Source organism: Sciurus carolinensis, chromosome 5, assembly GCF_902686445.1.
Source record: "Sciurus carolinensis chromosome 5, mSciCar1.2, whole genome shotgun sequence".
Lineage (NCBI taxonomy): Eukaryota > Metazoa > Chordata > Mammalia > Rodentia > Sciuridae > Sciurus > Sciurus carolinensis.
The window spans coordinates 71,188,091-71,200,299 of record NC_062217.1 but is presented as its reverse complement, the minus strand read 5'-3'; the positions used below and the strand labels follow the sequence as shown (position 1 = coordinate 71,200,299).

The 12,209-nt window shown below is 35.1% G+C and overlaps 1 protein-coding gene across 1 annotated transcript in view; it reads left to right on the top strand.

Moving 5' to 3' along the window:
* Positions 1–12,209, top strand: part of Mycbp2 (MYC binding protein 2) — a 269,456-nt gene that overhangs the window by 152,250 nt on the left and 104,997 nt on the right. Inside the window, 3 exon segments of the mRNA XM_047552904.1 lie at positions 5,432–5,550; positions 6,175–6,262; positions 8,627–8,676. Of these exon segments, the coding sequence (XP_047408860.1) occupies positions 5,432–5,550; positions 6,175–6,262; positions 8,627–8,676 (257 nt within the window).

Genomic DNA, 12,209 nt, shown 5'->3' with positions numbered 1-12,209 from the left:
GCTGATAGTTTCCTTTGCTGAGAGAAAGCTTTTTAGTTTGAATCTATCCCAGTTATTGATTCTTGCTTTTATTTCTTGTGCTATGGGAGTCCTGTTAAGGAAGTCTGATTCTAAGCCAACAAGCTGAAGATTTGGACCTACTTTTTCTTCTATAAGATGCAGGGTCTCTGGTCTGATTCCAAGGTCCTTGATCCATTTTGAGTTGATTTTTCTGCAGGATGAGAGAGAGGGATTTAGTTTCATTCTGTTGCATATGGATTTCCAGTTTTCCCAGCACCATTTGTTGAAGAGGCTATCTTTTCTCCATTGCATATTTTTGACCCCTTTGTCTAGTATGAGAAAATTGTATTTATTTGGGTTTGTGTCTGTGTGTTCTATTCTGTACCATTGATCTACCTGTCTATTTTGGTGCCAATACCATGTCATTTTTGTTACTATTGCTTTGTAGTATAGTTGAAGTTCTGGTATTGCGATACCCCCTGTTTCATTCTTCCTGCTAAGGATTGCTTTAGCTATTCTGGGTTTCTTATTCTTCCAGATGAATTTCCTGATTGCTTGCTCTATTTCTGTAAGGTATGTCATTGGGATTTTAATTGGAATTGCATTGAATCTGTATAGCACTTTTGTTAGTATGGCCATTTTGACAATATTAGTTCTGCCTATCCAAGAACATGGGAGATCTTTCCATCTTCTAAGGTCTTCCTCAGTTTCTTTCTTCAATGTTTTGTAGTTTTCATTGTAGAGATCTTTTACCTCTTTGGTTAGATTGATTCCCAAGTATTTTATTTTTTTTGAGGCTATTGCAAATGGAGTTGTTTTCCTCATTTCCCTTTCAGCTGTTTCGTCGCTTGCGTATAAAAATGCTTTAGATTTATGCGTGTTGATTTTATAGCCTGCTATTTTGGTGAATTCATTGATGATGTCTAGAAGTTTTCTGGAGGAGGTTTTTGGATCCTCTAAATATAGAATCATGTCACTGCAAATAGTGACAGCTTAAGTTCCTCTTTTCCTATTCGTATCCCTTTAATTTCTTTGGTCTGCCTAATTGCTCCGGCTAGAGTTTCGAGGACAATGTTGAATAGAAGTGGTGAAAGAGGACATCCCTGTCTTGTTCCTGTTTTTAAAGGGAATGGTTTCAGTTTTTCTCCATTAAGAATGATGTTGGCCTTGGGCTTAGCATAAATAGCCTTTACAATGTTCAGGTATGTTCCTACTATCCCTGTTTTTTCTAGTGTTTTGAGCATGAAGGGGTGTTGTATTTTGTCGAACGCTTTTTCTGCATCAATTGAAATAATCATATGATTATTATCCTTAAGTCTGTTGACATGATGGATTACGTTTATTGATTTACAAATGTTGAACCATCCTTGCATTCCAGGGATGAACCCCACTTGATCGTGCTGCACAATTTTCTTAATATGTTTTTGGATATAGTTTGCCAATATTTTGTTAAGGATCTTTGCATCTATATTCATCAAGGATATTGGTCTAAAATTTTCTTTCCTTGATGTGTCTTTGCCTGGTTTGGGTATGAGGGTGATATTAGCTTCATAGAATGTGTTCAGTAGGGTACCTTCCTTTTCTATTTCCTGGAATACTTTGAGAAGTATTGGAATGAGTTCTTCTTTGAAGGTCTTATAGAACTCGGCTGAGAATCCGTCTGGTCCTGGGCTTTTCTTGGATGGTAGATTTTAATGGCTTCTTCTATTTCATTGCTTGACATTCATATGTTTAAATTGTGTATGTCTTCCTGATTCAGTTTGGGAGGAGCCTATGTCTAGAAATTTGTCAATGTCTTCGGTAGTTTCTATTTTGTTGGAATATAGATTTTCAAAGTAGCTTCTCATTATGTTCTGTATCTCAGTGGTGTCTGTCATGATATTTCCTTTTGCATCATGTATTTTAGTAATCTGAGTCTTCTCTCTCCTTCTCTTTGTTAGTGTGGCTAAGGGTTTGTCTATTTTGTTTACTTTCTCAAAGAATGAACTTTTGTCAGTTTTTTGAATTGTTTCTTTTGTTTCAATTTCATTGATTTCAGCTCTGATTTTAATTATTTCCTGTCTTCTACTACTTTTGCTGTTATTCTGTTCTTCTTTTTCTAGGGCTTTGAGCTGTAATGTTAGGTCATTTAGTTGTTGACTTTTCATTCTTTTCTGGAATGCGCTCCATGCAATGAATTTACCTCTTAGTACCGCTTTCATAGTTTCCGAGAGATTTTGATGTGTTGTATCGTCATTCTCATTGACCTCTAAGAATTTTTTTTATCTCCTCCTTGATGTTTTTTGTTATGCATGTTTCATTCAATAGCATATTATTTAGTCTCCAGGTGTTGGAGTAATTTGTTTTTTATTTTGTAATTGATCTACTCTCAGTTCATTATGATCTGATAGAACACAAGGCAGTATCTCTATTATTTTGCATTTCCGAAGGGCTGCTTTGTGGCATAACATATGGTCTGTTTTCGAGAAGGTTCCATGTGCTGCTGCGAAGAAAGTGAAACCGCTCGTTGATAGATGGAATATTCTATATGTGTCTATTAAGTCTAGGTTATTGATTGTGTTATTGAGTTCTATGGTTTCTTTGGTTGGATTTTGTTTGGAAGATCTATCTAGTGGTGACAGCGGTGCGTTAAAGTCACCCAGAAGTATTGTGTTGTGGTCTATGTGATTCCTGAAATTGAGAAGGATTTGTTTGATGTACAAGGATGCACCATTGTTTGGGGCATAAATATTTACTATTGTTGTATCTTCCTGATTTATGGTTCCCTTAAGCAGTATGAAATGTCCTTCTTTATCCCTTCTGACTAACTTTGGCTTGAAGTTCACTTTATCTGATATAAGGATGGAAACCCCCACTTTTTTACTGAGTCCATGTGCGTGGTAGGTTTTTTCCTATCCTTTCACCTTAAGTCTGTGGATGTCTTTTTCTATGAGATGAGTCTCTTGCAGGCAGCATATTGTTGGGTCTTTCTTTTTAATCCATTCTGCCAGTTTATGTCTTTTGATTGATGAGTTTAGGCCATTAACGTTCAGGGTTATTATTGAGATATGATTTGTATTCCCAGTCATTTGGCTAATTTTTGGTTTTTAAGTTGGCTTGGTTTCTCCTTTGAGTAGTTTTTCTCTAAGGTAGTTCCTCCCTTTGCTGACCTCCATTGTTGTTTTTCATTTCCTCCTCATGGAATATTTTGTTGAAAACATTCTGTAGTGCAGGCTTTCTATTTGTAAATTCTTTTAACTTTTGTTTATCATGGAAGGATTTTATTTCATCTTCAAATCTGAAGGTTAGTTTTGCTGGGTACAGGATTCTTGGTTGGCAACCATGTTCTTTCAGAGCTAGAAATATGTTGTTCCAGACCCTTCTAGTTTTTAGAGTGTGGGTTGAGAATTCGGCTGCTATCCCTATTGGTCTTCCCCTATATGTAATCTGATGCTTTTCTCTCGCGACCTTCAAATCCTATCTTTATTTTGAATGTTAGGCATTTTCATTATAATGTGCCTTGATGTGGATCTGTTGTGATTTTGTGCATTTGGTGTTCTGTAAGCCTCTTGTATTTGATTTTCCATTTCATTCTTCAGGTTTGGGAAATTTTCTGATATTATTTTTATTGAATAGATTGTTCATTCCTTGGTTGTATCTCTGTGCCTTCCTCAATCCCAATAATTCTTAAATTTGGTCTTTTCATGATGTTTCATAGTTCTTGGAGATTCTGTTCATGATTTCTTACCATCTTCTCTGTTTGGCCAACTTTATTTTCAAGATTAAATATTTTATCTTCATTGTCTGAGGTTCTGTCTTCCAAGTGGTCTAGTCTTTTGGTGATGCTTTCCATTGAGTTTTTTTATTTGGTTTATTGTTTCCTTCATTTCAAGGATTTCTGTTTTTTTTTTTTTTTTTTGAGAATCTCTATCTCTTTGTTGAAATGATCTTTTGCTTCCTGCAGGTGCTCTCTCAGCTTATTGGTGTTATCATTCATTGCCTGCATTTGTTCTCTAATCTCATCCTTTGCTTCGCGAATCATCTTAATCATGTATAATCTGAAGTTCTTTTCTGACTTTTCTCCTACCATACTGTCACTGGATTCTATTACTATAGAATCTAGATTTGTTTGGATCATTTTCTTCCCTTGTTTTTTCATGTTGTTCATGTATCTTCCCCTCTAGCAGTGCAGATCTGGGGTATTGTAGATTTCCCCCTATAGGCTTATAGTGGCCCTATAGGTTTCCAAAACCCTTTCTTTAAGGGGTGATCAATATTAGCAGTGCCCAAATCAGACACTATGCAATCCTAGACCAAATATCCCCTATGGGGACAATAACAAAATTGTCATAGTAAACAGAATGAGTTCAAATATTATCTTCAGTAAAACAGACAGGTTTGCAATAAGGTCTACAGTTTCAAATGGAGGACAAAAAGAATGCAGAGGGATGTAGAATGTGGCTGTTAATGGGATAAGAAAAGAATATACAGAAGTTCTAGAAAATAGAAAGGGTGAGTGTGTAATCAAAAGAAATTGGATGTTAGCATGCAAAAAAGGGAGAAAGAGACTCTGAGGGAATAGGTAAACAAAAGGAAAAGAGAGCAAGAAAAGTAAAGAAATAAAAACTTAAATTTTTTAAAAAGGAGAAAAAAGAAAATCTAAAGTATAACAGTCATATACTAATGAAACCTCCCAGTGTTCAGTAGCCTGATGCATGAGAGATACCCGACAGTGAGCTTCAAGCCTCCAGCAGGCGTCTCAGGATGGGATTTGCCCCACCTAAAGATTGGAGCTACAGCTTCCAGGATTATCCAAGATGGCCGCTCTGGCTTCGAAATGTGTTGGCAAATGGGGAGCCGCAGCTCAGGGGTGGACGTGGTCAGCTGGAGGTCCTGGAGGCGGGATGCGGTTGGTCCGGCAGGGGTCCTGGAGGTCCAGTGTGTTTGGTGTGGTTGTGGGATCCTGGATGCCGGTTGCAATTAGTTGGTCTGGGGTCCTGGTGATAGGGTGCAGTCAGTTGGTCTGGGGATCGTGGCGTCAGGGAGCAGTCAGTCGATGTGAGGGCCCCAGAGGCAGGGAGTGATCAGTTGGGCTGAGGAATCCTGGAGATGGGGCTCAGGCAGTCTGGCCAGGGGTCTGACGGGGCCTGGCTGTTGTCTCAAAATGGCAGCAGCCACGTGTAATCAAACCTGCAGGTACTGTAACAGTGAACTTCCAGGCAACAGCAGGCAGCTGGTGCTCCACTGGCGGTCGGTGTTCAGTTTGCTGACTGTTGTCAGACGATTGGGAGGTGAACCTTGTGCGTTGGGTGATGGATAGATGTAAGGCAGGCGATGGACAGGCGAGAGGTAGGCAAATGGCGGATGATAGGCGCCTGACAGTGAGCCATCTGCCTGGTTCAGATTTTGACCTCAATTCTTGCCTTTTTTTTTTTTTTTTTTTTTTTTTAAGGAAATGAGGCCCTTTTTTCATTAGAGACTGCTTCAGATTATGTGAAAGACGACAAAGCATCCTTCTATGGTTTCAAATGTTTTGCAATTGGATATGAATTTAGTCCTGGACCTGATGAGGTAAGAACAAATTACCTTTCCATTCTGTTAAGGAAGATTTTGTTTTTAAGAACATATACCAACTTAAATTATATCATTGCCTATATTCAAAAAGTCTGAAATTTATTTTAAGCTAAGGATGTATAATTTAAAATATTTTGTAGTTTATGTGAGTGCATTGATTTTTATCCTACTTTTAAAACATGAAGAAAATGAGGTTTGTGCAACACAACCCAGTATAACCGAAGTGTAATTTTGAAGTGCAATTATGTGTGCCCTGAGCCTGTTCTAATGGATGAACCTTTCTGAGTAAATAATAGAACTTGATTTCACAAAGGAACTGTCACCTTTTCTAAATATTTTAAATCATACACTAAAATAAAACCAAAGTCAAAGTTGATTGTATTCCTTCAAAATAATGAATCAAAAATTATTTGGACAATGAACCTATAAAACTGAACCTTATAACCAGCAGTAGACAAAATAGTGAATCTCTTCCATCCTCAATTTAACCATTAGCCAATACATGCTTCTTTCTAATTTAAAAAAGTATATAAACAACTTGAACTTGAATTAATTTTCATTGATAATTTTTATTGTCTTTCAAACATTTTTTAAAGCAGCAAATTTTATGCAATTCTACAGGGAGTCATTCAGTTGGAAAAAGAATTAGCCAATCTTGGTGGGGTTTGTGCAGCTGCCTTAATGAAAAAGGATCTAGCACTTCCTATTGGTAAGTCTTCTTGGGTACTAGGTGTTGTTGATAAATGTTTTAAAAAGTTAAGAGTAAATATGTTTATTATAAAACACATGAAAATAGATTTGCAAAATGAATTCCATATCACATATACTCATGAGCAATAGCCACTTAATATTCTAAAGGTTCAGGTTTGTTTAAATAGACTCTGAAGGGTATACCGTAATTGTTTTTATTTACACAAACCATGCACACGTACACGCTCCTCGTACATTTGTATACTATGCCAATCATTGGATTAAGCATTGCTCTTATAGTATTATACCAAAAGTGTGATATATCTAAATATCCTTGTGTAAATATCAAGTAGACAGTTGGATATTTATTGCCTGGGGCTCAGGAGATAAAACAATAAAAATATCATTTGAACATAGTTGTTATTTTAAAATAGCCCACAGTTAAAACTGGGACCACCAAGATTTTACAGATGGACAAAATGGGAAGAAGAGATCACTTGTAAAACTGTAAAAGTGAAAAGCAGATGAAGTAGAGAAAAACCAGGAGTAGCTATTCATGAGAATTTTGCATATTACTGAGAAATTAATTTAAATCTATAACTGCATTTGAAAATTTGTTTATTTGTATCCTCAATAAGAAATAAATTAGTAAAACAAGAAATATATGGACCCTCAGAGTGGATTAAGAGAGAACGAAAGTGAAGGAGAGCCTCCACTGATACAGCTTTTCAGAAACATTTTCATGTGGAGAAAAGAGATGAGGGAGTGACAGAAATGATACCTCTATATGAAGTAAAATTGTATTATATGTAAATTGATTTATAATCAAGAGAGTAAAGATGAAAATTTTTAAAATACTTATATACTCTAACAATGTTATGTATGTTTTAACTTTGTATTTTCACTGTAGTTATAAAGTTTTTCTCTTTCCCTAAATCTCTTCCCAAAGTACCACCTATACCTCCTTCTTGTGACACTAGGTTTCCAACTCTATCCTTTGTTTTCTCCCATTTTCTTTCTCTGCACATTTCTTCTTTCTGTATTCCACTTTCTTTTCCTATTTGGTCCCTTTCAATCTTTTCAGTTCCCTGGATCATACTTAATTTTGGTATATTTGTGAGGCCTTTTATAATCTATTTATATAAAGAAAATGGTTAGCATCCTCTTTGGAGGAAATTCGTCAACAGCTCTCAAAATTTTAAATATATATATAACTTTTGACATGGCAATTTTTTATATACATTTAAACAGATGATCAAAAAGATAAGTTAAAGAAAGGACATATGTAGCAGTGCATGTGATTGTAAATCCTAGATGTAATCAAAAGTCTGTCAGTGGAACCTGGTTATATTATGATCACATATCCATACAGTTGGAGTCTGTGCAGATGTTAAAATAGATTTATATAGTTGACAAAGAAAGATGCCCAAATTATATTAAGTGGGAAAAGCTAGTTGCAGAAGGTTCCATTTTACATGTGTTATTTACAAATGTGTGTTCATGTATGTGTATGTTGACACACACACTTCTGATTTGTACATCATTTGTACAAATAATATGTAAGAAACTGTTGACACTGAACATCATTGAGGAAATATAAAACTAGTTGGAAAGATAGAATTATTTATGCCAGCCAGGTGCAGTGGCGCACATCTGTAATTCTAGCAGCTCGGGAGGCTGAGGCAAGAGGATCTTGAGTTCAAAACTAGCGTCAGCAACTTACAAAGGCTCTCAACTCAGTCTGACCCTGTCTCTAAATAACTACTGGGGATGTTGCTCAGAGGTTAAATGTCCCTGACTTCAAATCCCAGTACAAAAAAAAAAAAAAAAAAAAAATTATTATTACCCACTTCTGTACAATCTGAATAGTTTCCCTTGAACTTTATTCATAGAATTTCACAATTGAAACTGTCAAAAATTAATCAATAAAATATGTTCTGTATTAAGCAGTAAAGAAGAAAATAGCTAGAGCATATGGTCACTACCTTATGTTTCTATGTGAACCATAGTTGTTTATGAAAATTATAGCTTTTCTATATGTCAACCAAAATATAAAAGTTCAGATTCAGAATAATTACTTTTCTCTTTTTTATCAAATTAATTAAATACACTAAATTAAAAGGCTTCATTTATATGCATAAATATAGTATATATCTTTTGCAGATCATTCAACAAATCTTTCTTGATTATTGGCTTGAGAATTGCAGCTTTTATTTTCACTGAAAATATTTTACATTTTAAGATGTAAATCACTGGGATTTATTCAGAACAATAAACCTTTTCCATATGGAGTAATAGAATAGTAAAAAAAGATGTGATGAATGAAAGACTAGAAGGTTTAAGTATTAATATATTTTAGTAAAACTTTTCATTTGCATAATAGGTAATGAATTAGAAGAAGATCTTGAAATTCTTGAAGAGGCTGCATTACAGGTATTGTCCTGAACATTGAAAGGATAAATTTTATTAGTTTAAGAGCAATATTTTCACAAGATCAGCCTTACTTTTCTTGAGTAGTGTTCAGTCTTTAAGTACTTCACTCTGTTTATTAGCAGTTATAGAGACACATGACTCTTAACTGCTCTCCTTGATGAGAGAAACCTATGTGAGTTCTGATTGTATTGTGTGGTGGGTAATGACTCTGGAGTTGGACCAAAATCTTATCAGAGAAAGAAGAGGAAACAAGGCTGGAAGGGAAGGAAAGGCTTTCAGAACAGTGGACTTTTAAATTCCATTTTTAAAGTTCCATTTTACCAGGAGAAGGGAATCTCATAAAGGAAACTAGATAGAGGTGTATGGTTGTACTAAAAATTTTTATAGGGAGTGACAGAAGTTGAGGAAGATACATTTGGTAAGCTTAGACTGTGTGAGACTTATATATCATATTAAGTGGTAAAACCAGTTGGCTTTAGGTAGTTGGGAGCCTTTAATTTGTTACCATTATTGTTTTCTTTTTCATTTATTTACGTAATCTTTAGTTATATAGACCATTTGACAATGTAATGGAAATACACAAGTACTATATTTCAATTGAAATGCTCTTTTGTGTCTTTTATGTCAAACTATAATATTTTATTACTCATAATTTCTAAGAGACTTAAATTGCTCTATTAACATCAGCAGTATGAATTTATCTAGGTAGCAGTCACTAATAGGATGCAAACATCAGGATGTGCAGGTAGCAATTTTCAGATTATAATATCGACTGAACCCAGGCCCAAGATGCTGATGGTACTAATAGAGCATTAATGTATGCTGTGTACTAAGACTGTTAATGATGGGTGGTGGATTTTGCAGATTGAAATGGCAAAGGTAGAAGATAGATGGAGAGTCAGACATTCAACTCAATCAATGGCATCCAACCCAGATTTCATGGGTTTGTAAGGTTCTCCAAATAATTTTTTTTTCAGAGCTATTGTTGATTTTTGTTTATTAGGTAAAAATACTTTTTAAATGTATACTATTTAGCTGGGCACAGGGGTGCTCACCTGTAATCTTAGCAGCTTGAGAGGCTGAAGCAGGAGGATCTCAAGTTCAAAGCCAGCCTTAGCAACAGTAAGGCACTAAGCAACTCAGTGAAACCCTATCTCTCAGTAAAATCCAAAAAAGGGATAGAGATGTGGCTCAGTGGTTGAGTGCCCCTGGGTTCAATCCCCTGTACCAAAAAAAAAAAAAAAAACAAAAAAATACACACACACACACCACTATTTAGATGGGTATGGTGGCACTTGCCTGTAATCACATTGCTCAGGGGACTGAAACAGCAGAATTGCAAAATTCAAAGCCAGCCTCAGCAACTTAGTAAGGCTCTAAGCAACTTAGGGAAACCCTATCTCAAAATAAAGGGCTCAGTGGTTAAGTGTCCCTAGATTCAATCTCTAGTACCAAAAACAAAAAAACACTATTTTTATTAACAGAAATATTAATTAAAGGGCATTTTAACATTCCAAAATAGAAAGGCTATATTCTTTGAATAAAGAACTCACTCTCTTATGTCCTCATTCTTACTAATTTTGCCAGCACCAGAGAATAGTGAGTACAATTTGTGCTTATTATTCATGTTTACATTCTGTGGTAGGTGTATGTAGTTAGTGGTAGTAACAGCATTTTCTAGTTTACAGTATCTTTAATATTATATCTCCATTTTTACAGTTAGACTTGGAAGTCAGTATTATTTCTTATATCTTACAATAAAGTAAGATAAATTGAGAGAAATTATGTGACTTGTCTAAGAAATGGGTTAGTTGAGAAAAAGGTTAGTACACAAGTCTTCCTAGAGCTGGTATTTTCCATTTTACTTATTTCATGAGATAAACTGAACAAAGCAGTAGTATTAAAAACAAACATTTATTTTTTATTAACTTTATTAAGCACTATTCTAAAATTTTTTTATGTTTCTTTCTTATTTAGTCTATAGGACAACCCTGCAAATTAGATTCTTATCTCCATTAAAATATTTTTTTAAAAAAGCTGAAAGAGAACTTGGATAATTTGCACAGGATCATGCAATTTGTAAAGCACCTACATTGGAATTCACTTCATAGCAGTTTGGCAACAAAGTCCCTAACTTTGACCATTAAGCTCTGATGATGATAGGGAGTCATTGTATTCTCAGTTATGTTAAGAAACTTGAATTTTAACAAACTACCAGTTTGTCTTTGTTTGAAAAACACCAAAAAGTTAAATCTTTGTTATCTTAAAATATAAAAATAATTTAATAAACATTTAATAAACATGTGTCAGGTAACATTTAAGTTTAGGTGGACCATCAGGAAGCTCATTTTCATTTTAGAGATTATTATCAAATATAAAATATTCATTAAATTGGATACAAAGACATCTTTATTGTTCTTCTATTTCAGGACAAAAAGAATGCCCAGCATTCCCACCTTTTTGATGTGTAGTTGTGGTGATCTAACATGCATTAAATACCTTCTGTTTGTCAAGCAGTGTAGTATGTGTTTTATATGTGTTCTCTAGTTCATACTGTATAATAACCTTATAAGGGAGCCATCATTGATCATCAGTTTAGACCCTTTGCAGATACAGGGATAATGATTTGTTAGATAATTTGTCAAGAGCACACAGTACTTAACTTGTGCAGAGTCAGGATTTGACTCTGAAAATAACATTTTTTTGAAATTACAGAAATTGTGGAATGCACACAGGTTGCTGTGGTATAAGTTTGAAAGTGTAACCCTTTTCTATGAAAAATATCTTTGAAGTTTATTATTTAAGTTTTTAAGGGACTGGGATTGTGGCTTACTTGAGGACCGCTTGCCTGGCATGTGAGGCACTGGGTTCTATCTCATAAAAATAAATAACACATAAAAATAAGTAAATAAAAAAAGGCATTGTGTCCATCTATAACTAAAAAAAAGAATAATGAATCCTCTTTTTAAAAAAAGTTCTTGAGAGCAGGAGTCATAGTTCAGTGATAGAGCCCTTGCCTAAACCTGCCCCCTTCCCCCCTAAAAAAGGCCGCTAAAACATTTCTGTAGTTTGGGTAGTTAAAGTAGGTCTTTCCCAAAATTTGGTTTGCTTGTCAGATAAGTGAAAACTAATAACTAATTTTACTTTTACCTGTCTCTTTTTCTTAACTTAGACTAATGAGTCTTATATGCAGCCAATGTTAGACTTCCACTCACTTTTTGCTCAAGTCATGACCATGGTACCAACCTACCCAAAAGAAGAGACATGATTTACTGGTGATTTCTGCCAATAAGGAGGACTTTGAGAAAAAGAGACTTCTGTAGCTATATACAGAAACAACTGTGGCTGTGACAAATGAGGATGTGAGGAGTAGAGGGCTGGCATGGGGAGATGGACCACTTCTGATAAGATGCTGATTTGTGAGGGGGGAAAAGAGACAGGAAGTATTAGCCCTTATTTATCCCTCCTAGAAGTTTTCTACTGTATGGGCTAAAGGAAGGCACATTGGCTCATGGGAAGAAAATTATTTCCCT